This window comes from Toxotes jaculatrix, chromosome 9 (genome assembly GCF_017976425.1).
Source record: "Toxotes jaculatrix isolate fToxJac2 chromosome 9, fToxJac2.pri, whole genome shotgun sequence".
Classification (NCBI taxonomy): Eukaryota; Metazoa; Chordata; class Actinopteri; family Toxotidae; genus Toxotes; species Toxotes jaculatrix.
In genome coordinates this window covers 4,641,153-4,665,678 of record NC_054402.1, presented here as the reverse complement: position 1 = coordinate 4,665,678, position 24,526 = coordinate 4,641,153, and the positions used below count along the sequence as shown (strand labels likewise).

The following is a 24,526-nucleotide window of genomic DNA, read 5'->3' as shown; positions in this document are numbered from 1 at the left end:
AACAGCACTAAGTCACCAGCGTTCACGTCTTCTGAGAGAGGCCTGTGCCAAACACACGCTTCACTTATCGGCTGGATTCAGCTTTACCACGTCGCAGTTGGTCCCCAAACAGCTAAATGTTTATCTGTTTCAAATTGATAGTGTCAGGGAAAAATGTAGTGCATGCATCTAAATTCTGTTCCATTTTTGTACATGTGTTACTTTAAGAGCATTCTCCATCATGGGGGTATTGAATTCCCCCTCCCCTCACCATGAGCTGTTGGCCAGCAGAGCACACAGCACCCCTCCCCTCAGCCTTAACAAGATGTGTTCAACACATCACTGTGCCCTTGCCTTAATACTAAAAAAAAAGTGAAGTTTGAAATAAATGGAGTGTTACCCCAAAACTGTCCAGAGCTCCCAGCTTGCCCCCCATGGGCAATAGAGACATTCGTCTTTCTCGATTGTATTATCTTTTTTCTTCAGATTTTTCCACTGTAATCAAATGAAAATGCACAGAGTGAACTTTTGCTCCCCTTTGTTTCTTGGATCATGTTCGCCTCTCCATCCCAAAGTCTTCACCTTCTGGTTTCCCAGACATATTGGCATGCCTTTATGGTGCAGTCCCAGCAGAGCCCCAAGATGAATCATGTTGCTGCAAGCATGCAAGGGCTCAGTTTTATGATAAATATTGCAATTCATAAATCAGTGTTTTCCTAAGTAAGAAAGCAAAGTAAGATGCAAAACTGTAGAGCTTTTCAGCTTCGGATTGAAAACAACAGAGAGGTCACGATCTGAGTGTGTGTGTTGACTAGAGCTAAAAAGGAGGATTCAGGTCAGGGCAAGACCACCATGGAGGGAGGAAGAGATGTGTGTGTGTGTGAGTGTGGAAGGGTGAATACTGCTGGTAGGAGGCGAAACACTGTCAGTACTAATGCTTTCAGATGTTCACACAATTTTAGGCAGACCACTTGTAGCTTATACCTATGAATCACAGGATACAGGGAAAATAATTATTTTTAAAGCTGTTTTTTTCCTCTCTTGCCCTCACACTAATGTAATATTGGTGGCGCCATGTAGCTTAAATGGTTTAAACATATTAAGAAGTCTTGTATTTTGTGCTTTATGTTGTTTCATACTGTATTCATTCCAAGATTGGTGATTAATTAGGTCCTGGTACCCCCCTTTTTTTCTGAAGTCCAGAGACATTTTTGTGATAGAAGATTATATAAACAAATGAACCTGACAGCTGCTATTTAGCAAAATCTTAAAGACCGCAACTCGTTCATTGAGAGATTATGGACAAGAATTTTTGCTTCAAAGTACAACTTGGGAGTTCTTTTTTCTATGATTAAAGTCCCTCAAATATCACAAACATTATCTATATAATGATTTTGTCCAGGTTTGTACATTTTAATGTGGCTGCAGGCTTTGAGCCACATCTGCATGACTTCAAAGAATTGCCAGTGTAATGGGCCTGACATATGACTAATGTAAAAACTATTACTGACCTGCCAGTTGTTGTGGTAACAGCCCACGGTATTTGTTTAATCATAAAGTACTCGACACACACACAGCTACTTGTTCACTGGTACTCACTCAAATATTTTTGACCTATTTCAAACAAAGGTGAGAGTTGCTCAACAAAACAGTGAAGAAACTTTATTAATACTTATTCATCACTGCCATCTAGTGGCCAAAGCAGACTCAGCAGCAAGTTAGAGGCTATAAAGCAAAAATGGAACAAGGTGGCTCAGGAGAAAGGAGAGATACTTTAGATCACAATAGTTTTATTTATTACACTTTGTGAAAATGACACGCAGCCAAGCTGATGTAAAGTATTTCTGTTAATACATGTCCTGTGTCTTTCTTGCACTGTCATGTTGTCCTTCCACTATTCCATGTCCAAGTCGTCCATCTCCACAGTGCCCTCTCTCTTGACCCAGGGTAAAGGCAATGGCACATAGGGGTCGTATGTCCAGCGAGGATAAACTCTCTTGTACAAATTTATCAGGACAGTGTCTTGAGAGCGCAGCTGATTATCAAATACACACTTCATGTGACCATGTGTGCCTGAAAAAATAAAAACTCTAAGTCAGAATTCACAGTAAACAACAAATCCTGCCTGAAGAGGCTGCTGACACAGAGTTTTGTTTTTAATTTTTCTCACCTAAAGCCTCTTTGATGTGGCCTCTCCGACCCCACTTTGTCCGCAGCTCCACTGGCTTAAACCACATGATATCATCTGTCACAGAAATAAACAAAAGAGGAGTAAATCGTGAATTAAACCCACAGAGAAGCCAACCATTATGTAATAGTCTGTAGCCATTAATTTAAAAAAAAAAGTATGAGAACATCCTCTCACCCCTGTTAAAGAACATGTAACGGACAACTGCAGAGCGCCTGTTAATTTTGAACGGGTGTCCGCTCAGTACAATCCTCTTCAGCACAATACGCTGAGGGTCACAGCTGAGCAAACTGCCTGTAGCCACCAGGTCCTGGATGCCTAGAAAGACACAGTAACAAGAACACAAGCTCAAATGCCAGTACAAAATTAACCTAAGTGGCTAATTAAATAAAACAGTTAGACAACAGAATGGATGGTCAGAAGTTTAAAATCAAGGCAGCCAGACCACTAATGAAATCTACTTATTTTCAAGTATAAGCAGGACTTTTTCATCTCACCGTCATTCCTTTGTTTGAAAAGCAGGACTCCTGCGGGTGAGAAGGTGATAGGAGCATACACTGACACAACGGTGGGGGCATCTGGCCTGAGGAAGCGCTCCATCTTATGCTTGTCAGCTGGAGAAGAGCAGAGCCAAGTTCAACGCGCAGTTTTTCATCTACTACTGTGTATCCAGCAGGTAAATCTGTTTTAGACTTTCAGACCTACAATCAGATATATTTTGAATAGATGCAACAACAAATCCAGTTCTTTTTATTGCATGTACTGGGGGCGATTTTAACTTTTTCAGTATGAAGAAATTAAGTTTTATGTAGGGCCATGTTTGCTCAAATTACACGTTCTACCTGAGGTGTGCTGAGAGAAGATGGGAGAGGCCCTGAACCTCCGAAATCCACAGTGGAACACCAGCTCCTCTTTAGATTTGATTGGCTCTGTGTTGCTGGGGTGTCTCCTCACCAAGACATGCATCACTGACATCTGTGACCAGTGGAAAAAAAAAAATGATGAGGCCAGCAAAGTCAGTAACAGTGAAACTGTACTGTCAGTGTGACTTTGTTTTCAAATGGACAAATGGTTATGAAATCAGACACAAAGGCTTTCGGAGATCATAACTGTGGATTGTACCTTCTGTTCATGGGGCAAGAGGGACACCAACACCAGAGGTTTGCCAGACTGGACGCTCTCCATCACAGAAAAGGGGACGTCAATGATGTGCAGTGTAACATACCAGCCCACCTGAAATAAGAGGGGCAAGCAGAGTCAGTGAAGCCACAAATCAAGTGTATTCAATGAATGAAGACAGACATTCTTTTTTTTTTTTTTTACCATGGCTCCCTCTTCGTCGGCTGCAGCCTCAGCCAGAATGCGGTGGCGAGTGCGTTCAAAGTTCTGGAACTGGAAGATGCGCGAGTAGTTGAGAGGCAAGTTCTCCATGGGATCCCACGGTGAGGAGCGGAAACTTTTTAGGCCTCTATAGCGCTGAAACCTTGACACAGGACAGCAACGGGATCAAATTTAGCAGTGATTAAACTGTATAACGGAAATTATCACAGAATATGTTTTCCTTCTTACCAAAACTCACAAGAGTTGCATATTTATTTCTAATCCTACATAAAAGAGGCAGAACGGACCTGATTCTAGCCGGCGTGTCGAGGGGTGTATCCACCTCATCTGGAAACATTTCATTGGCTCGAGCTTCACGGTAGCGTTTCAGGCCTTCTTCCTCTGCAGCCTCATCCATGTGTTCGTCATAGCGATGATCTGGTCCAGCTCGCTCTGTGGAGCACACCTCTTCCTCCTCCTCCTCCTCCTCCTCCTCCTCTTCTTCCTCTTCTGAACCACAACATGAACTAGCGTCCTGAGCAGGGAGGATACAGCACAAATCTGTCTTAATATACTGTATCACTGAGAAAACATCTCAGTGATACAGCTATACTGCTTACATCTCAAAACCCTTACCAAATATAGACCAGCACAGCCACAATAAGAACAGTGTTTTAAGAAGATTTGTGTGAATGTGATAAGGAGCTGCCAGAATTCAAACTATGGGAATCCTTAGTTTGCATATATTTAAATTTAGCGCTGTTCCCAGTGTGTCATCCCCAGACATTCACTCTTAGAATATCTAGAAATTCAACTTCCATGGGAAATGTATGTTTGTCTATGGAAAATGGAAATGACTCATCAAAGAAGACCTGCAGTACAGTGCTCCCATGCCTGGCAAATTACAAGAGGAGCCAGATTCATGAGGGGAAAGCGGTCAGCATGGGGTTGATTCACAACCTTTCCAACATCCCTGCTGCAATAATAATAATCATTATCATTTGAAGTACCCTTTTCCCTATTGTTACCCTCTCCTAAATACGTATTCCTGTGTGCTAACCTTGACATCAAAACACATGCTAATAACAATTACAGATCGTAATGAACCCGTTGCATAAGGAGAGTTTCCCGACTTCTTTTCAAGCAGCACTGGAAATAAATAAATGGTCAACCACTCCCTTCGTCCAGACAGGAAGTTCTTTTCACAGGACAGGAAGACAGGAGGCTTCTCTCGGGACTCCTGCTCCAAACACTATTGTTGTGGTGTGCAGCCTGGCACTACAGCCCAGAGACAGACACTGAGAAAACAAACAGTGCCTCTCAGCAGCGAGGTGCACTGCCCGTGGGTCACGTATGCACTGCTCCGGCCCCCGGAACCACTGACACGCAGACTTCACAGCTCCTCCGCAGATTACCGTCCTCGTCATCCTCGTCATCAAATTCCTAAAAATACTTTGATGTGTACCTGAGAATTATTCTCCTCATCCTCGCCATCCATGGCCTCATCCATCATGTCATCGCCATCGTCATCACTGCTTTCTTCATACATCTCTCCATTCTCCTCCTCATCTTCATCAACAATCCACGTGGCCTGGTAGTCTGATGTTCCTTTGGGAACCTTCATTACACGTTTGTTCTTCCTGGCCTCTATACAGCAAAGAGAAATATCAAAGAAACATTTTAGTACACAACAAACTTCTGGTTGCCAGACATGGTTTTACGTTGTTTCAGGTGTCTGTGGGCGATAAAATATTGCTATGTACAATTTAATTTTAGTTTTGCTGACTGAAGGTGACACTGCAGCTCTCCAGGAGTTTCTCATGTAACTCACCATTTGTGTTTTATCTATACAATCTGTTTTAAAACCATCTTTCAAACTGATTTCAAGATGTCACATCTTGGTGTCATTTGAAACCATAATCAAGGGAAATGTCACAAATGTCAACAGCACCTGGCAGACTAGCTTCAATTGTACAAAGTTTCCTCAATATAATCGTTTCCAGTCAGTCGAAGGTTTGCCAAGATCACCTCATTTATCACAATTTGGTGTTAAGCCTGCGGTGTCAAACTATATTCAAATGTTTGATCTAGTATGGTTGCTTTAACACAAGTCAGGCCTCAAAAACTACACTGACCAGCATCTTATGTAGGCTTCCGTGTAACTTCATATTACCAGCTGTATCATTTAAAAATGCTTTTATGTGTGAATTCTTTTTCTGCACCTTCAGCTTCCAGCAGCTCTGTTTCAGTTGGCCACGTCTGCTCTCCATCCATGGGATCCACCTCAGCCTCAGTTTGCAGACTCTCCCTGCAGGATGGGTCTGCTTTCATGAGCACCCGCACCGGAGCCTCATCTTCACCTCCATCCTATGGGAAACACAGACTGGGTCAACAGACTCAAACATTTTAAAGAACAGTTTTACATTCTTGATTTAATCAATTTGAAATTTAAGAACTCTAATCAGTAAACTTTGAGTCCAAAAACACCTACCAGCATTTCAACATCTCCGCCCTTGCCAGGCTTTGCTGGTCTGGAAGTTAAGTTGAGGGGAAGAGGGTCTGATGGTGCATCAATCTGACTAAGCTGAAAGTCTCCGTGTCCACAGATGTGCACCAGTCTGTCAACTCGAAGAGGACGGCCACGGACATAGCCAGAGACGCACAGAGTACCTAGGCCAGTGGGTCCACCCCCTGTCCCCTCAGCAGGGCTGTTGGGTGTAAAAGTGACATGCTGACACAAAAGATGGGAACGTCTGGAGCGGAAACCAAGCTTTCTCTGTCTCTGAGTGCCCAGGTGTCTGAGAAGTAGAGTGGCATCCTGCTCTGAATCCAGAGGGAAGAGACGGGCATCAGGGAAACGGACCTCTGTGATCTTTGACAGAGCTCTCCTGGACTCGACCCTCTTCTTCACAGGAAGATCAGACACACCCTGACACACCAGTGCTACATGGGAAAATTTCAGGGACAGAAAGACAAGGGCTTACAAGGTGCACACCAGTGGAAAAAACTAAGTATGTACAAGATCTACAGCAACAGCAGTCTATCCCAGTGTCAATGGTGCCGTCTGAAAGCTCCAGCAGTGTGTTCAGGTATGTACCCACCATGGCTGGGGAGGCCCTGGGCAAAAAGGCAGGACAGACAGTAGTCTCCATAGCTGTCCCAGCCTTCAGTAGAGTCCAGTACAAATACAAGACTATCTGCAGTCTTTGCCATGTCCAGCAGGGAGTGCATGTCAGCTGTCCAAAGAAACCATGAGACAAGCTTCACAGTGGGAAAACAAAATGCTCATCAAAGACAAAATTTTCATGTAATATAGTGTGATGTCAATAAAAAGATTTTACATTATACCGGTTTAACTGAACAAATACCTAATAGCTGCATTTGAGTCAATTTATTTCATTTCAGTAATTTTTTTAAAGCAACAACTGCTCCGTATCACTAAACACTTACCTGTGCTGTGGCTTAAAAAGGTGAACCTTTGTTTAAAGCGTGGCAGAATCAGCCCAAAGCTGTCACTGACGCCACTGATGCACCGGTCCTGATGTACCACACCTCCAGCACCCTCACCACGGAGAAGTTTGGTAACAGCACCAGCATCGACTCCAGCGTGGAGAGACACCACAACAACCAAATGAGGAGGACCGTCCCTGCTGCCTAGACGTCGCTTCTCTGTCAGAACCTAAGCAGGTGAGGTACATGGACACTCTGCAGCATAAATTAGGAATTCAAGGATGACTGTTTTTCACGTGAAATGAATTATTACCATGTCTTTCTTATTCCTGCGCAGCTGGTTGGCTTTGTGCCTTCTGTCCATCTTCTTTTGCTCCTTCCTCTGTTTTTTGGTAAGTGCTGTCACTGACACTCTCCCTGGTGACAGCACAACAAAAGATTTTGCTATTACTTTGCTATACTGGCAAGATCCCAAGTGAAGTAAATATACAGTAAACATGTTGATGCACACTTTCAAAGGCTTATTTGGATTCTTTATTCAACAAACCTCAGTATTTGAACTGTATAAATTACAATATGCAGAAAAATGTTTAAAAATCTTCACAGTACTTTGTGGCAGTTGTTTTAAATGGTACAAAACTGCAACTAATAACTTCTTGATTTAGTTTGCGTGCTAAGGAACATTATTAACATATATCTCTGTTTAATTTCGTACCATTTGCATGCCAGGTTTAGTTTAAAATTGTGCTCTACGATAGCCTTGCAAAACAAACCATAACCTTACTGCTTCATAATTCAATATTTCAAATGCTGTTGGGTTTGAATGTGTCCCTGCGCACCTGACACCTGAGGTAAACCATTACCTATGTAAACCATTAGGTAACTATGAGCTGTCAATAAATGTGTAGTAGATATGAACAGTGTGTGAACAAGATATTCACATAGTTATGGACAGACATAAACAGACATAAACTCTAAGATTTGTAAACTGAAATAATGTCCATGCTTTTTTTCCCAACGAGTAACTATGTCTCTTATGTCAACGTATTCCTTATAGCTATAACTTGACACCTGAACGCCCCCCGCTGCTTTAAACGATAATAGGTGAACTTGAGGCACACTCCACCGGCTTAGTTACCAAGTGACACAATGTTTTCAAGACCACTGTGTAAAAAGACTTGATGTATGTGTACCACAGTTTCTACTGTCCTGATGCCACCAGTAAATCCACTGGAAAAATCAACACGTGTGTGTATGCTGAGCCGTGACCACAGCCACAAGCTAGCACAACACAGCTAACACCAGCTGTCAGAGACACGCTTTCTAATCGAGCGCGGCTTACCTTTGTTTTCTCTCTCGATTTCACCTTTCGTCCGGTGCTTGCCATGTTTGTGTTCTTTGTTTTTCTGTTTATGTATGCCGGGTCTGTGGCCCTGTTGTTTTACCCCATTCGCAGCCATTTTCGCCATGTGGGCAACTCACAGGCAGTTTACTTCCGACTTTTAGACTTTCCGGAGAGTTTTTCCTTCAAAATAAAAGCCCACGTCATAATATGTGAACGTCTTGACATTTGTGGGACACTTTTATGCATATTAGTTGCAATTATTAATGCATTATAATGCTGTTATAATGCATTAATGATAACGTTGTTATAACGTTGTTATAATGCATTAATGCATTATAACGACCTCAGTCAAAACTAAGCTTGCACCTCCTACACCTGTTACCTCATAGCAGTAAAAGTGAGCCGGAGACAGCGTTTTTCCAACATGACAACATTCACTCACAGCACTGCCATGGTTATTACCACCCAAACACCTCTTCTACTACTACTCCTGTCAGCTACCACCTGTAAATTCTTCATGTGCACCTTTTCTAGCCTAACACCATCTTTTAAGCCACAGCTTTCAACAGTTTGGAGGAAAAGCAAGACTATAGTTTGCTCATTTTAAAATTACTATGAGACACAGTTATCAGAACACCGACTGGTTTTCTGCTAGAAGAACGGTGACACAATTTTTGTCTCTGAGCCAAAGATGAAGTGTAATGAATGACTCATCTTTGACTTTATCTCTTGCCGTAACTTAAGGCACGACTGTGTCTTTTGTGCATCCTGTGTTTTTATTTCTGAAGAAGGCCGTGGTCTTGAAGAAGAAGTAATAAACAAATCAGCAATCAGAACAGGTGAAAGAGAAAAAGGGGAGGAACAAAGGGAAATTTTAAAGGGGGGAGAATAATGTGTAATCACAGTTCTGATGAGTAATGTGTCATGTGAATCAAGACTTCTTCTTTTATATCCATTTTATTTAACTGTCATCACTGACATCACTATGATTCTTAAAAGTAAATAGTGCTGATACATTTCTCACAGGAATTAAGAGCCCTCTCTTTGCAGTTAAAGCCTTATATGGCCAAGCTCTTCTGCTTTCCATTATGCAGTTTGCTCAGGGCGATATGGGCTCAAAACAGCCAAATTTACTGTTGTCAAACTAGGATCTCCATTCTTTGTGGAGAGGCTCCAAGTTGTGCAACACAGATGCAGCAGCAGTCACATGTGGCATCGTCTGAAGAGGAAACACTTAAATAGATCTAAAAACTTTCCAAAAGCCAGTAGAACTTTGCCCTTTGTTGGGGTTACAACAGACAGGTTATTGTACAGACTGAGTGACCATGCAGACAGTGATGGCAACAGAGAGAGAGCTTGCCCTTGAAGGAAAGGCTACAGGGATTTCTTCTGTACACTGTTATATCATGTATAGATCCACCAGCAGAGAATGCATTTGTAAAAAAAAAAAAAAGCTGACTATCATGCGCTGCCTGAAGGGGAAACTTGCACACTCTCTGTCTGCTGATGAAGGATTCTACAAGTATGCTGTAAAATTCATTTGTTCACCGCCGAGTCACCGCCCAAACACCAGTCTTTATGCTGCACAATGATTAATTATTTCAGAGAGTAGAAAAGTATTTAATTTCAATATTTCTCTATCTTAAGATCAGTCATACTGTGTGGCTTGAGATGCTTGCAATGTTTCTGGTTTAAATCCTCAGGAAAAATACAGTGGCAGACCTTGATGAATTCTGCGGCCCCTCAAGAACAAAGCCTACTTTCGAGGATCCCCAGGGCGAGGCACATAACACTGTTATAGTGGAGTTGCTGACTTGCCAGTGGTAGAACACTTGTATTTGCAGTGGGTAATTCCCTGGTGTGGGCCATGAAAGTACAGTCCTGAGAATATGTGTATGTGTTTTGAATTGTGTTGTAATCCCAGGACAGGATGACAACAAAATGACCTTGTGGACTTCCCCAAAATGTGCTGATGTCCACAATCTATTAAAACTACAACTGGCCAGACTGACATGAACTTTGGCCTGTATATGATTGGTCCCAACTCCTACAGATTTTGGTAATCCCCCCAATTTTTTTTTTCCCCACAAAAGGTCAAATATGTGTATAAATATATAAATATTCTCATATATTTAGGAACCAAAATGTTGGGACATTGCTGAAAGAAATTTTCCATCTTGGACATTCTGTGGACATACCCTTATGCCATCTTCAACAGACTCTCTACAAAAGTCCACCACACAACCATAAAAAAAAATTCTACTTCATGGTGCACTCATTTAAGTCAGAAATATACAGTAGCATGAAATAAACATTAGGTGATACTAAATCACAAATGGATTTTTTTTAAAAAGCGTTGTAAGAGTTCAGTATTTACACTCTTATATACAGTATTAGTGTTTTTTTAATTGTGCTCCCATGTCTCCGCCTCTGGATGTTGGGTCAGAGAGAGTTTACGGCAACAGGCAGGGCGGAACTGCTGATCGTAGTGTGCCGAGGGAAGACGGACAGTCAAACAGAGTTACAGCATATCCAAACAGCTAAGTAGTTAAATGCCAGTATGCTAGGTTAAATCCGCCGTTTTTGTAAGGACATCGCGGATACTATCGCGGCTTGTATATGGGTGTTTTGGAGGGGTTTGAACTTCCCTCACATTCTCCCCAACGTATTTTCACGAAGGGAGGCGGCGGTGGATCGCTCGGCAGCCATCTTTGGACCTGCCTTGGAGTGGGATTCGACTATTCTGGCACCCCAGTTACTTCAAGGGTGGGGATTTTAACCTATAATAATAAGCAAATTTGTATGTTATAATCGACTGACAGCGTTAAGAACCGCAAGGATTTAGCGTACGAAATTACCGCATCGGGGATGAAACGGGAAGAATACTTTTATAATCCCAAACTGTTTTGAATTAACGCTACACGACATTATCTGAAGCGCTGAAACCTGGCCTGTCAGAAGAGGGTGAGTTTCAGCTAACTAGCTAAGCTAACTTAGCAAACATCACACAGGTTAGCCTGCTAATTTAGCAGTTTCTGACAAATGGCTCTTAATGTTGGTGTAATTCCACATCATCCGTGCAGTTATACCGCTCTTCACACAGTAAACACGCTGCGGATATTGCTTGGATTGTTTCAACATATGACACGTAACTTAGCTTAGCTAACGTTAAGTTTGGTGTGCAGCTAACATCACAGGCAACGTTGGCCAGTCTGATTTGTTTGCGCACGCCTGAGTGTTTCTAGGTCTCCACATTTCAGACTTGTGTTAATTTGACTTTCTTGTGTGACAGCGGAAACAGCTTTTGGAAAGTGACAACTTCCAGTAAATCCCACTAAGTGCTCTCTCTAATTCCATTTGTGTTGTAACTCCAGTGAGGTGTTACCTAGCCACAGGTAACTTAGGTTAAAACGCAGAAGGTAAGGCTAGGCTGTTACCACAGTAATGATAGTTGTGGGTTTGCTTTAAAGCAGACCTTGGTTATTTAATTGTGGTTTAAAATGTTTTAATAGTAATAACACTACTGTATTTACAAGTGTCTACCCCTCCTAAACTCTGTTTAGGCCCAATTGCCACCTTACTCTATTAATGTACTGTAATATAGACCCGGACATAAACACACATTTGCTAAAAGATTGTAGTCTTTGGTTTTCGTTCTTTGACATGGGTGGTAAAGATAAAGGAAACACTGCTGACTGACGGAGTGTGATTCTATGTTTTCATGTTATGGGTTGTGGAGTGCCAAAAGGGAATGCCTTCACTGACCTACATTCTGATAAGTTTTAATTGCATACTGATTCCTAATAAGTGATGTGTGTATGTCTAAAATTACAATGCATGCCTGAAAGCATACCATTGTTTTAAAGTCAAGAAAGACAGATAATCACTAGCCAAAATGCTCACCACGGCCCAGTCCTACCTCCCTGTAGCTATGCGAACAGGAAATGCTGAGAAATGCAGTGCAATGAGGGCATACATTGGGAATTCCAGCCCTCCAGCTTTGTTGTCCTGTCCTGCTGCATTCTTGTGCATGTGTGTGTGTGTGTGTGCTAGTTGGAACGCAAGAGTGTTTTATGAAGGTATCAGTTATCATCACTCACTTTTGTGCTCACGTGTTCACAGTTGAAAATGCCATCATGAGATATGACAACAAAGCTCATTCAAGAGCCACAATGTAGTAAAGAACAATGGCAATAAAGAGGCACAGTCCCACATGGTAATGAGGCTTTATTTCAGGGTCGTGGCTGCATCTGTGTGGAATAGTGAGTTGTTCAGTGTTGTTGTGAGACAAAAGATGTCTGCTTGAACTGGGGGCTGTTTCTCCCAGGCTGGGAAAGAAGTCTTGTGACTCTAGCGTCAGCTCTGCATCTGTTTGCAGCTGATCATCTGAGCCGCATGTACTCAGTAAACTTTCCTCAGTGATCTTTTACAGTCTACATCTGTATTACAGAAGTAAAGCTGAATAACAAAGTATTTATTGGGAAATAGTTTTTCCCGACAATGGAGATGTGGACATAAGTTATATTTTGTTCATTTCTGTAAGTTTAAAGGGTGAGTTCACCTAAAATAAGTAAAAAGAAACAGACAAATGAAAAATCCCACATTTTCCCTCAAACCCCTAGTGGCATTTAGTCATGCGGATAGTTGATTTTATATGGTGAACTTCTGAGATAAGTTTAATTGATGCTACTAAATTTAATCTACACAGCTTTGAATAGTTTCAGTATTGTTTGCATTCAGAGGAAAAGAGTTCACAATGACTGGTGACAAGCTCAATGAAATGCCCAATACATTATTTTTTGGAAGGGCACAGAGATTGTGTGAGCACCACAAACAATTTATCTTCATTTGGATGTTGTGGCTGTGGATGTCTTGTTAGGTATCGATTTTTTTGTGTTGGGGGGCGTTTAGTGTGTATGTGTGATTTTGGTGTGCAAACTCTTAATCACTTGTTAGAGGGTTACATGGTATGTTTGAGAATGTGTGTTTACCAAGCGCTTACAGGTTTAACAAGTAGTCCTATCACTGGAATGCTTTGTTTCAGTTCAGGCGTCTGTCTCACAGTGAAGCAGTGTGTTGTTACCTCGGTCTCTTTGTCTGTGCTGGTTCTTTGTATCCTCATCACATCTGTCTGTCTACATACCAGTCACTGAAGGTGTGAGGGGAGGTTGTCAGGACACAGCCCACTGATTTCCTTACTGTAGTTCCTGTTACTATGGAAACAGGAGACTTATCTCTTGCTACCTCAGGATTTCCAACTGGCTATTCTCCACATTAGCATCTGACATCCATGGTTCAGTTTGTGTTTAGCGTAGCCTTCTCTCGCTCAGGTTAATAGACTGTGCTGTACCTCATATGGAAATAGAGAGCTGTGATTTTTAAATGGAAATTTCTCTTAGATATTCTTTCACATTTTGCCTCAACGTCACATCATAAGGTAGAGAATGTAGAGAATGTGTGTATCTTGCCCAAAAACATCCAAAACTGCTTTTGCAGCATATTGTATTTGTATGAATAATGAAGCTCTGCGATTTATACTGGGGACACATGTATGCATTAGGTTATATCACTCTACTACTGTTGCACTTTTTTAATTGTACTTATTTGTGTTTCTCCTTGTGCTTCTAGCTGTGAACACATATGAGACCACTGTCCTGCAGATGAGCCATCGGTGGGGGCTTTCAAGTCGCTGTCGCAGACCCAGATAGTTGCTGGCGGCAGCGGCATTGCCCCCTAGCTCCCCATTATGCCCAACAGCAGTCGGGCGGGGAGCCTGAAGGACCCCGAAATTGCTGAACTCTTCTTCAAGGAGGACCCAGAAAAGCTCTTCTCAGATCTACGTGAGATCGGACATGGCAGCTTTGGTGCTGTATATTTTGTGAGTATTTCACAATATAAGGCTACGGTTCACGGGAGAGCATCACTTGTAGATCCTTTTAAACATTTCAGAATATGCCAGCTCTGTTGTGGTGATACTGTGACTGTTTTTTTTGGGTGTGACTTAACGCTTTTGTACAATGATTTAGCTAAAATGGGTTATACAGTTGCTGTAATTTGGATGTTATGCCTGAGCAGTAAGAAATATTCACTGCTTATGTCAGTTAGCTTACTGAGAATTGTATCTCAGGTCCCAGTTTGTTGTTGTTCTACAATGTCATGTTGCCCAAAAAGCTACATTGAGTCTACATAGTCTGAATTCTAATGTGGATCATGTAGTTGAGTCTCAAATACTGATTGTGTTGTCACGAAGGATTATTGATTTAATAATGCAAAAACACATTTGCAGACATTTAAGCTGGCGACATACAGGCGAATACAGAGAAAATGAATTATTATTGGTACAGTTATGAAGTGAAGATGACAGTCACACCAAAATACAATATACTTATCATTCAGGCACGGGATGTGCGGACGAATGAGGTGGTGGCCATCAAGAAGATGTCATATAGTGGAAAGCAGTCCAGTGAGGTACGATAACTTTCATCAACCTTTATCATGTTGATAGGCAGTGGCTAAAATGTTTACTCATTACTGTTATTTTGTATGTTGTTATAGTGCTCTGCTTTTTGCTGTTTTCACAGAAATGGCAAGACATAATCAAAGAGGTGAAATTCCTGCAGAGGATACAACACCCAAACAGCATAGAATACAAAGGATGTTACCTACGAGAGCACACTGCTTGGGTAAGATTCAACATCAGTGTTAATGATGATGACCACACTGTATTACCCACTGATTGATAAAGAGGAAAAAAATTAATTCACTCAGAACACTCTTTATTTCATTGCAGCTGGTTATGGAATATTGTCTAGGCTCTGCTTCAGATTTGTTAGAAGGTGAGTTGAAAACCTTTAAAGTCATCATCTTTGCATGAGGCTGCATGTCTACGAACAGAGAGTGTAGTCTCCTTTTTCAACTTTGTCCTTGTTACTTTTTTCCTTGATTTACTCGACTGTTGGTGAATTTATCCCTTCCAGTTCACAAGAAACCTCTGCAAGAAGTTGAAATAGCTGCAATTACCCATGGTGCTCTTCAAGGGTTGGCTTATCTTCACTCCCACAACATGATTCACCGGTGAGTGTCTCAAGTGTTCAGGAGCATGCTGGGCACCAAGTACTTTTGCCCTCAGGCGTTCTGTCTTCCGTGTAGCGCTGTAATCATTTCTTCTTATGTGCTTAACAGAGATATCAAAGCAGGAAATATCCTGCTGACAGAGCCAGGGCAGGTAAAACTAGCAGATTTTGGTTCTGCCTCCATTGCCTGTCCTGCCAACTCTTTTGTTGGGACTCCATATTGGTAAGCTACAAAACACATATATTAAATGTTCTTCTCAGAGTAATTTAGTGGGCTTTTCATTAAATTGCCATTCACATATTTTTATTGTGCTGTGTGTGTTTGTGTTGTCAGGATGGCCCCAGAAGTCATTTTAGCTATGGACGAGGGTCAGTATGATGGAAAGGTGGACATTTGGTCTCTGGGAATAACCTGCATTGAATTAGGTACGGTCATTGTTGCATATGGCCTGATATACATTTAATATTTGTTGTTGCATTGCTTGCATTCACACATCTGTTTTTATACTTTTACATTCATTTCGTAGCCAGCATTAATGTTTGTTGTTTAATCAGTCAGAAACTGATTTTTTTTCCCTTGTAATTTCATTTTGGTTCACATCTGACTCCTTGGTGTGACCTGCTACTTGATTTGTAGCTGAGAGGAAGCCTCCACTGTTCAACATGAATGCAATGAGTGCCTTATACCATATAGCACAGAATGAGAGCCCCATGCTGCAGTCTAGTGAATGGTGAGTTCAGATTAAAATTTTTAAGAGCTGGTGTATTTAGATCTTAAACAAAATGAGTCTACAAAGTAACCACAATGGTATCCCTTTTCTGCATTTCACCTCTCAACTTTAGGACGGATTATTTCAGAAACTTTGTAGATTCTTGCCTTCAGAAATTTCCCCAGGACAGGCCTAACTCTGAAGAGCTCTTAAAGGTATGAATCAAAAAATGACTATGACATATGTTATGCTTTATGGTTCATCCTTTAAACCACATTAGAATTCAGGATTTTAATGCAAGGGGTGTTTTCTGTGTCCTTCCTCCAGCATGCGTTTGTCCAGCGTGAACGACCAGAGTCAGTTCTAATAGACCTGATAAATCGGACTAAGGATGCAGTGCGAGAGCTGGACAATCTGCAGTATCGTAAAATGAAGAAGATCTTGTTTCAGGAAGCCCACAATGGCCCCACAACTGAGGCACAAGATGAAGAGGAGGTCTGTCATGTGACTGTTTCAACTGCTGCTAACATGCATCTCTCTTTTTCTTTGTCATCTCCAGTTTAACGAGGCTGTATTTTATAGTGTTGTGTCAGCCTATACTTATAGAGGTCCTTGTTGTAACCTTGTTACCGTCTGCTGTGTGTATTTTTAGGAGCCAGAGCACAATGTGGGTAGGACAGGTACAGTGAACAGCGTTGGGAGCAACCAATCCATTCCCAGTATGTCAATCAGTGCCAGTTCCCAGAGCAGCTCCGTCAACAGTCTAACAGATGCAGGCGATGACAAGAGTGAGGTGGACATGGAGGGAGACCACACAGTCATGTCCAACAGCTCGGTCATACACCTCAAACCAGTAAGAAGTTCAGGTTCCACTCTGTTCTGAAGCCTTGTCTTATATAGTGTTCACTGTTAAAGACTGGTTATAGTAATTCTTTTGTGTTGGTAATATGTTTTTCCTCTGTGCATTTCTGTGCCCCCGCTAGGATGAAGAGACATATAATCAGGAGTCAGAGCCTAACACCCGGCCAACTGAGCCACAGTCACCACCTGCACACACTCCACGGCCAAAACGAAACCGCGAACACTTTGCCACTATACGCACAGCCTCAGTGGTAACGACATAGTTATTGTATTTTTAAAATAACTGCTTGTATACCTTCTGGAAATTTGGATCATGTTAGAAGGCAAACATCTTTTAACATATTTGATCATGAAATGCTTTTACTTTAAGGCTGGAAAGTAGTTAAAGCAGTGCTATGATCCAGCTTGAAACATTTATGCTCTTGGATATACTTATAATAATTATAATATTATGAGTATGTCTTATATGAATATAATTGTCCATTTTCTTATATTTTCTTAAATACCTCACTTTTATATTCATATGTTTGCCTGACATATATATTGTCCACTCCTAACTCATTCATTTCAGCCGAGCAATATAATGAGAATCTGTGTTGTGTGTTTGCCAGCTCACTCGCCAGATTAAGGAGCATGAGCAGGATTCTGAATTAAGGGAGCAGATATTGGGCTACAAGCGCATGAGACGGCAGCACCAGAAACAGCTGATGGCTCTGGAAAACAAGCTGAAAGCTGAGATGGATGAGCACAGACTTCGTCTAGACAAGGAGCTAGAGAACCAGAGGAATAGCTTTGCCCAGGAGATGGAGAAACTGATCAAGAAGCACCAGGCCTCAATGGAGAAAGATGTATTCTTTCACCACGTTTATGTGTTCAATAAGATTTACCATTTACTCTGGCTAATGTATTGCATAGATCGAACTGATTATGATGTGCATTTCCCCGTCAGGCAAAAACCGTTAGCAATGATGAAAAGAAGTTCCAGCAGCATATCCAGAGCCAACAGAAGAAAGAGCTCAACAGCTTCCTGGAATCCCAGAAACGGGAGTACAAGCTTCGCAAGGAACAGCTGAAAGAGGTAGAGAAGGCCATTTGCATTCTTGCATCATACGTTGACCTCCAGGAGTATGCATTTCAGCTCACTTAATATGAGCAAATAAATATCAATCAGTACTATGAAGTCAGTTCTACCACTGTTATCTGTAATCTTTCTTCCCTTTAGGAGCTGAATGAAAACCAGTCAACACCCAAGAAAGAAAAGCAGGAGTGGTTGTCCAAGCAGAAAGAGAACTTCCAACACTTCCAAGCAGAGGAGGAGGCAAATTTACAGCGCAGGCAAAGGCAATACCTTGAGCTGGAGTGCCGCAGGTTCAAACGGAGGATCTTGATCGCTCGCCACAATGTTGAACAGGACTTAGTGCGAGAGGTCAGTACTCTCTTCCTACATTTTACTGCTGCGGTCATATGGCAGCAAATATTGATTAATTACTTAACAAACTTAAATTGGTCCATTAAGATTTTTTTCTGAGTTATATTTCTTGTGTGACAATCTCATCTCTTTGTTGTTTGTCCCTGCATGTGCAAATAATTAGGAGCTAAACAAGCGTCAGACCCAGAAGGACTTGGAACATGCCATGCTTCTCCGGCACCATGAGTCCATGCAAGAGCTGGAGTTCCGCCAGCTCAACACCATCCAAAGGACGAGGGCTGAGCTGATCCGCCTGCAGCACCAGACGGAGCTCACCAATCAGGAGGAATACAACAAGAGGAGGGAGAGGGAACTTCGACGCAAACATGTTATGGAGGTTCGCCAGCAACCCAAGAGCCTCAAGGTTAGAATAAGCTTGTGAGCATGCATGTACGATGAATATTCAGTAGACACATTAATTTCACTTACAATGATAAAAAAAAATTAAATAACAGTTCTACTGGCTTGAACTGAGCTTGAAAATATTATTGTACAAACCTGATATAGAAAATAAGCATTGTTATTTGTGTCATTCAGTGTTTGCTTTTAAATATAAAGAAATACATAACTGAATCACTTTTCTCTGCAACGTAGTCCAAAGAGCTACAGATCAAGAAGCAGTTCCAGGATACCTGTAAGATCCAGACCAGGCAGTACAAAGCACTGCGGAACCATCTGCTGGAGACCACACCAAAGTCAGAGCACAAGGCTGTCCTTAAACGGCTAAAGCAGGAGCAGCACCGCAAACTTGCCATCTTGGCAGAGCAGTATGACCACTCCATCAATGAGATGCTTTCCACTCAGGCGGTGAGTCTGGCAGTGCCAGGGATGTAGAGTCCTAAAATTGTCACGGAAGACCATGACCATGAAGGCACCATCCATATTACTTGATTTTATCTGTCCTTAGCTCCGTCTGGATGAGACTCAGGAGGCTCAGTGCCAAGCCCTACGAATACAGCTACAGCAGGAACTGGAGCTTCTCAATGCCTACCAGAGCAAGATCAAGATGCAGACAGATGCACAGCATGACCGTGAGAAGAAGGACCTGGAGCAGAGGGTGTCACTCCGAAGGGCCCTGCTGGAACAGAAGGTTGCCTTCTATAAATTATTCTTGTGTGGAGATTTACATTGGTCTGACTACTTATTTATGCGCACAATACAGGGCCCGGAAACTGAAGTAGCTGATTGGAATTTTATTGTTTACACTTGTGCTTTTCCTTGTCATCAATCAATTTTTCTGCCTTTATGTTCTGATTTTTTGTTTTCTAAAAATGCTCTGCCGATGGATGGGTGCCACAGTTAATTGTATCTGCTTACTATAAAAGGCAATCAATGATGTTGTTAATTACAATTTTTGTTTCTTTTTTCCGTAGATTGAGGAGGAGATGCTGTCCTTGCAGAATGAACGCTTAGAACGAATCCGGAGCCTGCTGGAACGTCAAGCCCGAGAAGTTGAGGCTTTTGACTCTGAGAGTATGCGCCTGGGCTTCAGCAACATGGTGCTATCAAACATCTCCCCAGAGGCCCTTAGCAATAGCTTTCCAGGTGCTTCAGGGAGTTGGAGTCACCATCAGCAGCGCCACCCAACTGGGAGCTCTCAAGGGCCACACTGGGGCAGTGGCGGTTCAGGCGCAGGCTCAAGCCACCAAGGCAGCCATCACCACTATCACTCCAGTCCAGGAGGGGCATCTATGCAGCAGGGCTGGGGGCAGGGCATGCAGGGAGGTGGGGGTCCACCACCTTGGGGCCATACATCAGCAGGAGTCCTGGTCTCCCGCAGCAGTGGAGGTGTACAGAACAGCCCCCAAGGAATGGGGAGGACATCCTCAGGAGGTCGTAGTGAGCAAAGCATGAGCAGGAGTACCAGTGTCACCTCTCAGATATCTAACGGGTCACACCTCTCCTACACATAGATCCCCTGTCAGCCGTGGAGTCAGAGTTTGAGTGTAGAATCCAACAAACACAGCAGGACAGAGTACTGGCTGAGCTCTGCTGCTCTGTCTTTCTCTGTGACGCTTCCCCTCCGTTTCTCCCGTGTACAGATGTGGATGTGTGATTAAATAAATGTTGCTCAGGTCAAAAGGGCTGGAAAAGGCACAGCCCGTCCTCACGGCAGTTTATCGGCACACATACAGATCCTTAAATTTATGTTACATAAGCAGTTTGAGTGTCTACACATAATACTCCCATTTGTTTTTATTTACAGCTCTCTCCTATGGAATTTTTAGAATATATGTTTTGTGCTATTTACAGCCATTGCTCTCATTTTGCACATGAAACACTGTTAAAAAGCCTTTGACGTGTTAACTGTCCTTAGAAATGTGGTATCAAACAATCACAGTTTTGTTTAGGACCCCCCTCCATGACTCACCCAATTCATTTTCATTAATATACTGGCCAATTTTCTGATAGCATTTAAAAAATGCAGCAGATCTAACTAAACAAATTTTTTTTTTTTTGCTTTGCTGTTGATATACCAGCCTGCTGTAATGGTCATTGGGATAAATTAGATATATCCGTTTGTTCAGTAGTTTTATTCCACCTGATATTCTAGTCATCAGCCAAAATGAGACTATACAAATTCAGAGCCAGATAAACTAATCTTAAGTGTTTCAGTCTTATGCTACACTATTACAGTGCCTTTTAACCTCTTGATTATAGAAATCAGTCTCAGATGTTTATAGGATAATACTTTAAATTTCATCAACCATTTCTAATCAGTGCCAGCGTATGTTTAGTTCAGTCTATTTTAAAATCTGTGATTTTAGTTCCAGAGGTCCCAGATACTTTTCTCAGATTATTATATTCACTGTGTATGCAGTAAACTTGGTTATAGTCTAATAAATTTTAAGAAATAGAAATTTAATTTTGCATATCAGTAACTATAATATTAGCTCTTTAGAGTGGTGGTACTCTAGGGGTGAACTTGGAAACCTCTGCATTACAGAGAATGTCACAGTGCACGTTGAGAGGAGGAATTCTGAGGGGGGAAACAAGGAAACTCATTTGCCTTCAAAACAATCCTACTATTGATCTGTTGATTTTTATTAGTGCCTTTTAAAACTGCTGCCTTTTTCAAAGCACTTTATACAGCTAAATATATGTAAAATTAATATCTGACTTCTTTAAGCAAAGCACCTGGTGGATGAGTGTTTTGTTGGTACGTATGTTGTTAAGTTGAGCAGTCAAACTAACCTGTGCTGTGATTTTTAGGAGCAATTTCCCAAATACGGACAAGGCCTAGTGTATGGCAACATATAGTATGTAAGTGTAAGCATTTCCCCCCCTTTCTGCAGCTTTTACTGTGTTTTGAATGTGTGTTTGACTAGCTGTTGTTGGTTTTCTCCTCTGTGTGTTACATGCTGAATTTTGAATGAGTAGAGGATGTGCGGATGCTGCAGACTTTTTAGATATGTTTTGGCTACAGTTTCCATAAAACAACTCAGTTGAGCTAACTGAAGAGAGTCCATTATGTGCAGGCAGGTAGCGTAAAGTAATAGTCATGACCATGACAGCAGGCTTGGCACTACTAAAAAACTAGAACTAGAACACTGTTAAAAATGTTAGAGCCCAGTTAAGTAACACTAAAAATTTAAAGGGTGCTAAGTTAGAAACATTACACCATTTCATCAAAACCCAGGAACAAGGGTGACTGAATCAAGCACACACTCACATGATGACATTGAAGCATATACATGTTAATATAAAATTGAGTCAACGCACACACTGGAAAAACGGCCAAATACAAAATAAATGTGGCAAAAAGCACTTAGATATTCCTTTGATAGCTCTAGCAGTTCCTATCTGAATAATATCTTTCTGCTCACTCCCTTCTCTCTGGTTGATAAAATATCACTGGAGAAGTCGGTGCCCTTTTAACCTTTTAACAGTTTCTTCTCAAGTAAGGTTTTCCATTTCCATACAGAGAATTTAAAAACATTTTGTTGAAAAGGCCTTAGAGGATAATTATCCATAGAAAATACAGATGTATGCTCCCCTGAATCACAAAGCTGGAGTTAAATGTTCATATGTGTATATTTTATTAAAGAAAACATTTAAAAACTAAACTCACATTTTAAGAAAATAATTTCTAAAACTAACTTTATTTAACTGACAGAAAACATTGATATTAGCAAACCTTTCATGCTCAAAGTTTAAGTGGTGTTGAGTTGTCTGGACATAGCTCATTGGAAGATGTTCTTGGTTTTGTGTACAGAAACAAAATGCCTCATATGCATGTATTTGCTGTCATCTCCTTTAAATGCCACTTATTTAGTCACCTGGCCATCTCTGAGCATTGTCGCTGCAGAGTTTGTTCTCCCCCCACTCTGCGCATGTTTGAACAATGTCCCTTTTCCACTCTGATTCGGAGCCAACTTTGCAGATGCAGGCTCTTTCTGAATGTCATACTGTGATATAATCCTATCACATTTGAGGACACAAAAATGCTGGGGTCTTTTTGTTAAATAGGTGGGATTTCAATTTTCCATGTGTATATATCCCACCTAGAAAGTATGCATTCTATCAAGTTATATATGGTTTGGTCCCAAAACCTTTTTTTTGCCAAGTGACTAGTTTCAGCTATTGTAACACTACAGGTTACATTCATCATTTCTGATTTATTAATATTTGATAATGGGGAATGTATTTATCATTTTTGGAATCTTACCTTAAGTCAAAAGCCAAGGCCAAGCGTCTGAATGTTAGGCCAATCGAACCTCACATACATGCCAACCTTACGTTTGTATGCACAATTTTTGTTCACTTTTATGTCAGTGTTGTGTGTGAGGGAGTCTGGATATTGTTGTCAATCATTGTCAGTCATAAGACCCTCTCCACCAACCTTGATTTTATTTGTTATTTTAATTTTTTTTTGTTTTGTTTTTTTAAACTTTGATGTCAAATTTTGTTCTACTGACTGAAAGCATATGGGATTTGGCAACAGAAAATGGCGATCCTTTCTATGGTCAAACACTGTGCCATACCTGAGTTGCCAAGCCCAGATACCACTGAATTGTCTCATCTCCATGGTTTTACCAATCATTGGGCTGACGGCATGAAATGTGTGAAACAAAAAAAGAAGTTGGTTCTGGTCTAGTGCCCAAAGTAAAAAAGAAAAAAGAAATAAGGCTTGAAAAGATGACTTGGTGACAGGCAAATTATGAAAAGAGATTGCATTTCTTTGAAGATGTCAGTATTCTTCTTTGGCACATTACCACTACAACTCATAACCTGTATTAAAATGTATAGATGGTGGAACTTGTTATTGAATGTCAGAGAGATTATGAAGATACTACATAAGAGATGGTAAAGTACTAAAAGTGGATTTAAATTGTGTAAAAAGATTCACAAAAAATAAAAATAGGATCAAATTTACTATTTTGTTTGTATTATATTTACCATTGTGTTGGCAGAGGGATATTGAACAGAAATCAGCTGTAATAAAGTAATTTTAGTATAACTCGCCGTGTGTGTGTGTGAGTGTGTGTGTTTTTGGACCTCACAACATTATTTTGCTGCTGCACCATTCACAGTGTAGAGGATTTCAGGAAAGGCGTGACAGGACCTCTAAAGGTCCGTGAACCACAGCTTGGGAATCAATCAACCAACGCTATGTAGTCGCAGAAGCGGAAATACACACAACGTGATGTGTGACGAGCATTGTAAACAAAAGTGAACGTTTAGCGTTAGCTAGCTTGGAAAAGGAATGCCGTCTCAAGAGTCTTTGACTTGAGTAAGTAAATATTTAAACAATAATCAGTATACTTTATTTAGCGTTGCATGCTTCAGTGCCGGCCCATTTAACAATATGGATATTTAACAAATGTTAGCTGTAAAATTTAAGTTGCACCAGTTTATTCCTCTCTCCTAACCTCATCGTGTTTACATTGAAATCTTTGTGTTAACTGCGAATGAAAAATGAATTGCGCATAATAATTTAAATGCAATCATTAATGTTAAAGACTTTATGTAATGATTACCTGAACTAACTACACAAACGATGCTTTGAAACAAGTAGCCGTTAGCTAGCTAACTGGCTAACACAGCTACTAGTAGCTCGACTTTAGCTAGCAAACTAAGTTAGCCATCGTTATTATTTCTTCAGCACTAAATGTGTTCCCTGTATCTACA

At 41.2% G+C, this 24,526-nt stretch overlaps 2 protein-coding genes across 3 annotated transcripts; one reads left to right on the top strand and one right to left on the bottom strand.

Annotated features, from left to right (window-relative positions):
* Window positions 1-1,642: 1,642 nt before the first annotated feature.
* On the bottom strand, window positions 1,643-8,440 carry tsr1 (TSR1 ribosome maturation factor). Its single transcript, XM_041047211.1, has 15 exons — window positions 8,280-8,440; window positions 7,251-7,354; window positions 6,938-7,166; window positions 6,589-6,723; window positions 5,979-6,430; window positions 5,710-5,854; window positions 4,953-5,134; window positions 3,796-4,022; window positions 3,491-3,650; window positions 3,290-3,400; window positions 3,010-3,142; window positions 2,665-2,781; window positions 2,345-2,485; window positions 2,150-2,224; window positions 1,643-2,052 (listed from the first exon to the last, which is right to left on the bottom strand). Exons 1-15 carry the CDS (start codon window positions 8,404-8,406, stop codon window positions 1,874-1,876), a joined length of 2,517 nt encoding a protein of 838 aa, XP_040903145.1. The 5' UTR covers window positions 8,407-8,440; the 3' UTR covers window positions 1,643-1,873.
* Window positions 8,441-10,761: 2,321 nt separating this feature from the next.
* Window positions 10,762-23,855, top strand: taok1a (TAO kinase 1a). Of its 2 annotated transcripts, none has more exons than XM_041045832.1 (20): window positions 10,762-11,048; window positions 13,911-14,160; window positions 14,679-14,750; window positions 14,864-14,965; window positions 15,073-15,118; window positions 15,260-15,356; window positions 15,465-15,578; window positions 15,690-15,781; window positions 15,993-16,086; window positions 16,199-16,280; window positions 16,393-16,560; window positions 16,718-16,918; window positions 17,049-17,177; window positions 17,538-17,774; window positions 17,876-18,004; window positions 18,149-18,352; window positions 18,519-18,758; window positions 18,989-19,201; window positions 19,302-19,484; window positions 19,768-23,855. In XM_041045832.1, the coding sequence occupies exons 2-20, from the start codon at window positions 14,029-14,031 to the stop codon at window positions 20,305-20,307; spliced, it is 3,075 nt and encodes a 1,024-aa protein (XP_040901766.1). In that variant the 5' UTR covers window positions 10,762-11,048; window positions 13,911-14,028; the 3' UTR covers window positions 20,308-23,855. The 2 variants fall into 2 exon arrangements, with proteins under 2 accessions (XP_040901766.1, XP_040901767.1); XM_041045833.1 differs by lacking the exon at window positions 10,762-11,048 and adding an exon at window positions 11,056-11,246.
* Window positions 23,856-24,526: the final 671 nt, after the last annotated feature.

Coding starts and splice junctions, on each gene's coding strand:
- tsr1 (XM_041047211.1), bottom strand. CDS start 8,406: ATGGCGAAAATGGCTGCGAATGGGGTAAAACAACAGGGCCACAGACCC. Junction 6,724..6,937: donor CTTTTTAAGCCACAGCACAG/GTAAGTGTTTAG, acceptor TTCTTTGGACAG/CTGACATGCACTCCCTGCTG. Junction 3,401..3,490: donor CCGACGAAGAGGGAGCCATG/GTAAAAAAAAAA, acceptor CTCTTATTTCAG/GTGGGCTGGTATGTTACACT.
- taok1a (XM_041045832.1), top strand. CDS start 14,029: ATGCCCAACAGCAGTCGGGCGGGGAGCCTGAAGGACCCCGAAATTGCT. Junction 14,161..14,678: donor GCTTTGGTGCTGTATATTTT/GTGAGTATTTCA, acceptor CTTATCATTCAG/GCACGGGATGTGCGGACGAA. Junction 17,775..17,875: donor AGGCCTCAATGGAGAAAGAT/GTATTCTTTCAC, acceptor TTTCCCCGTCAG/GCAAAAACCGTTAGCAATGA.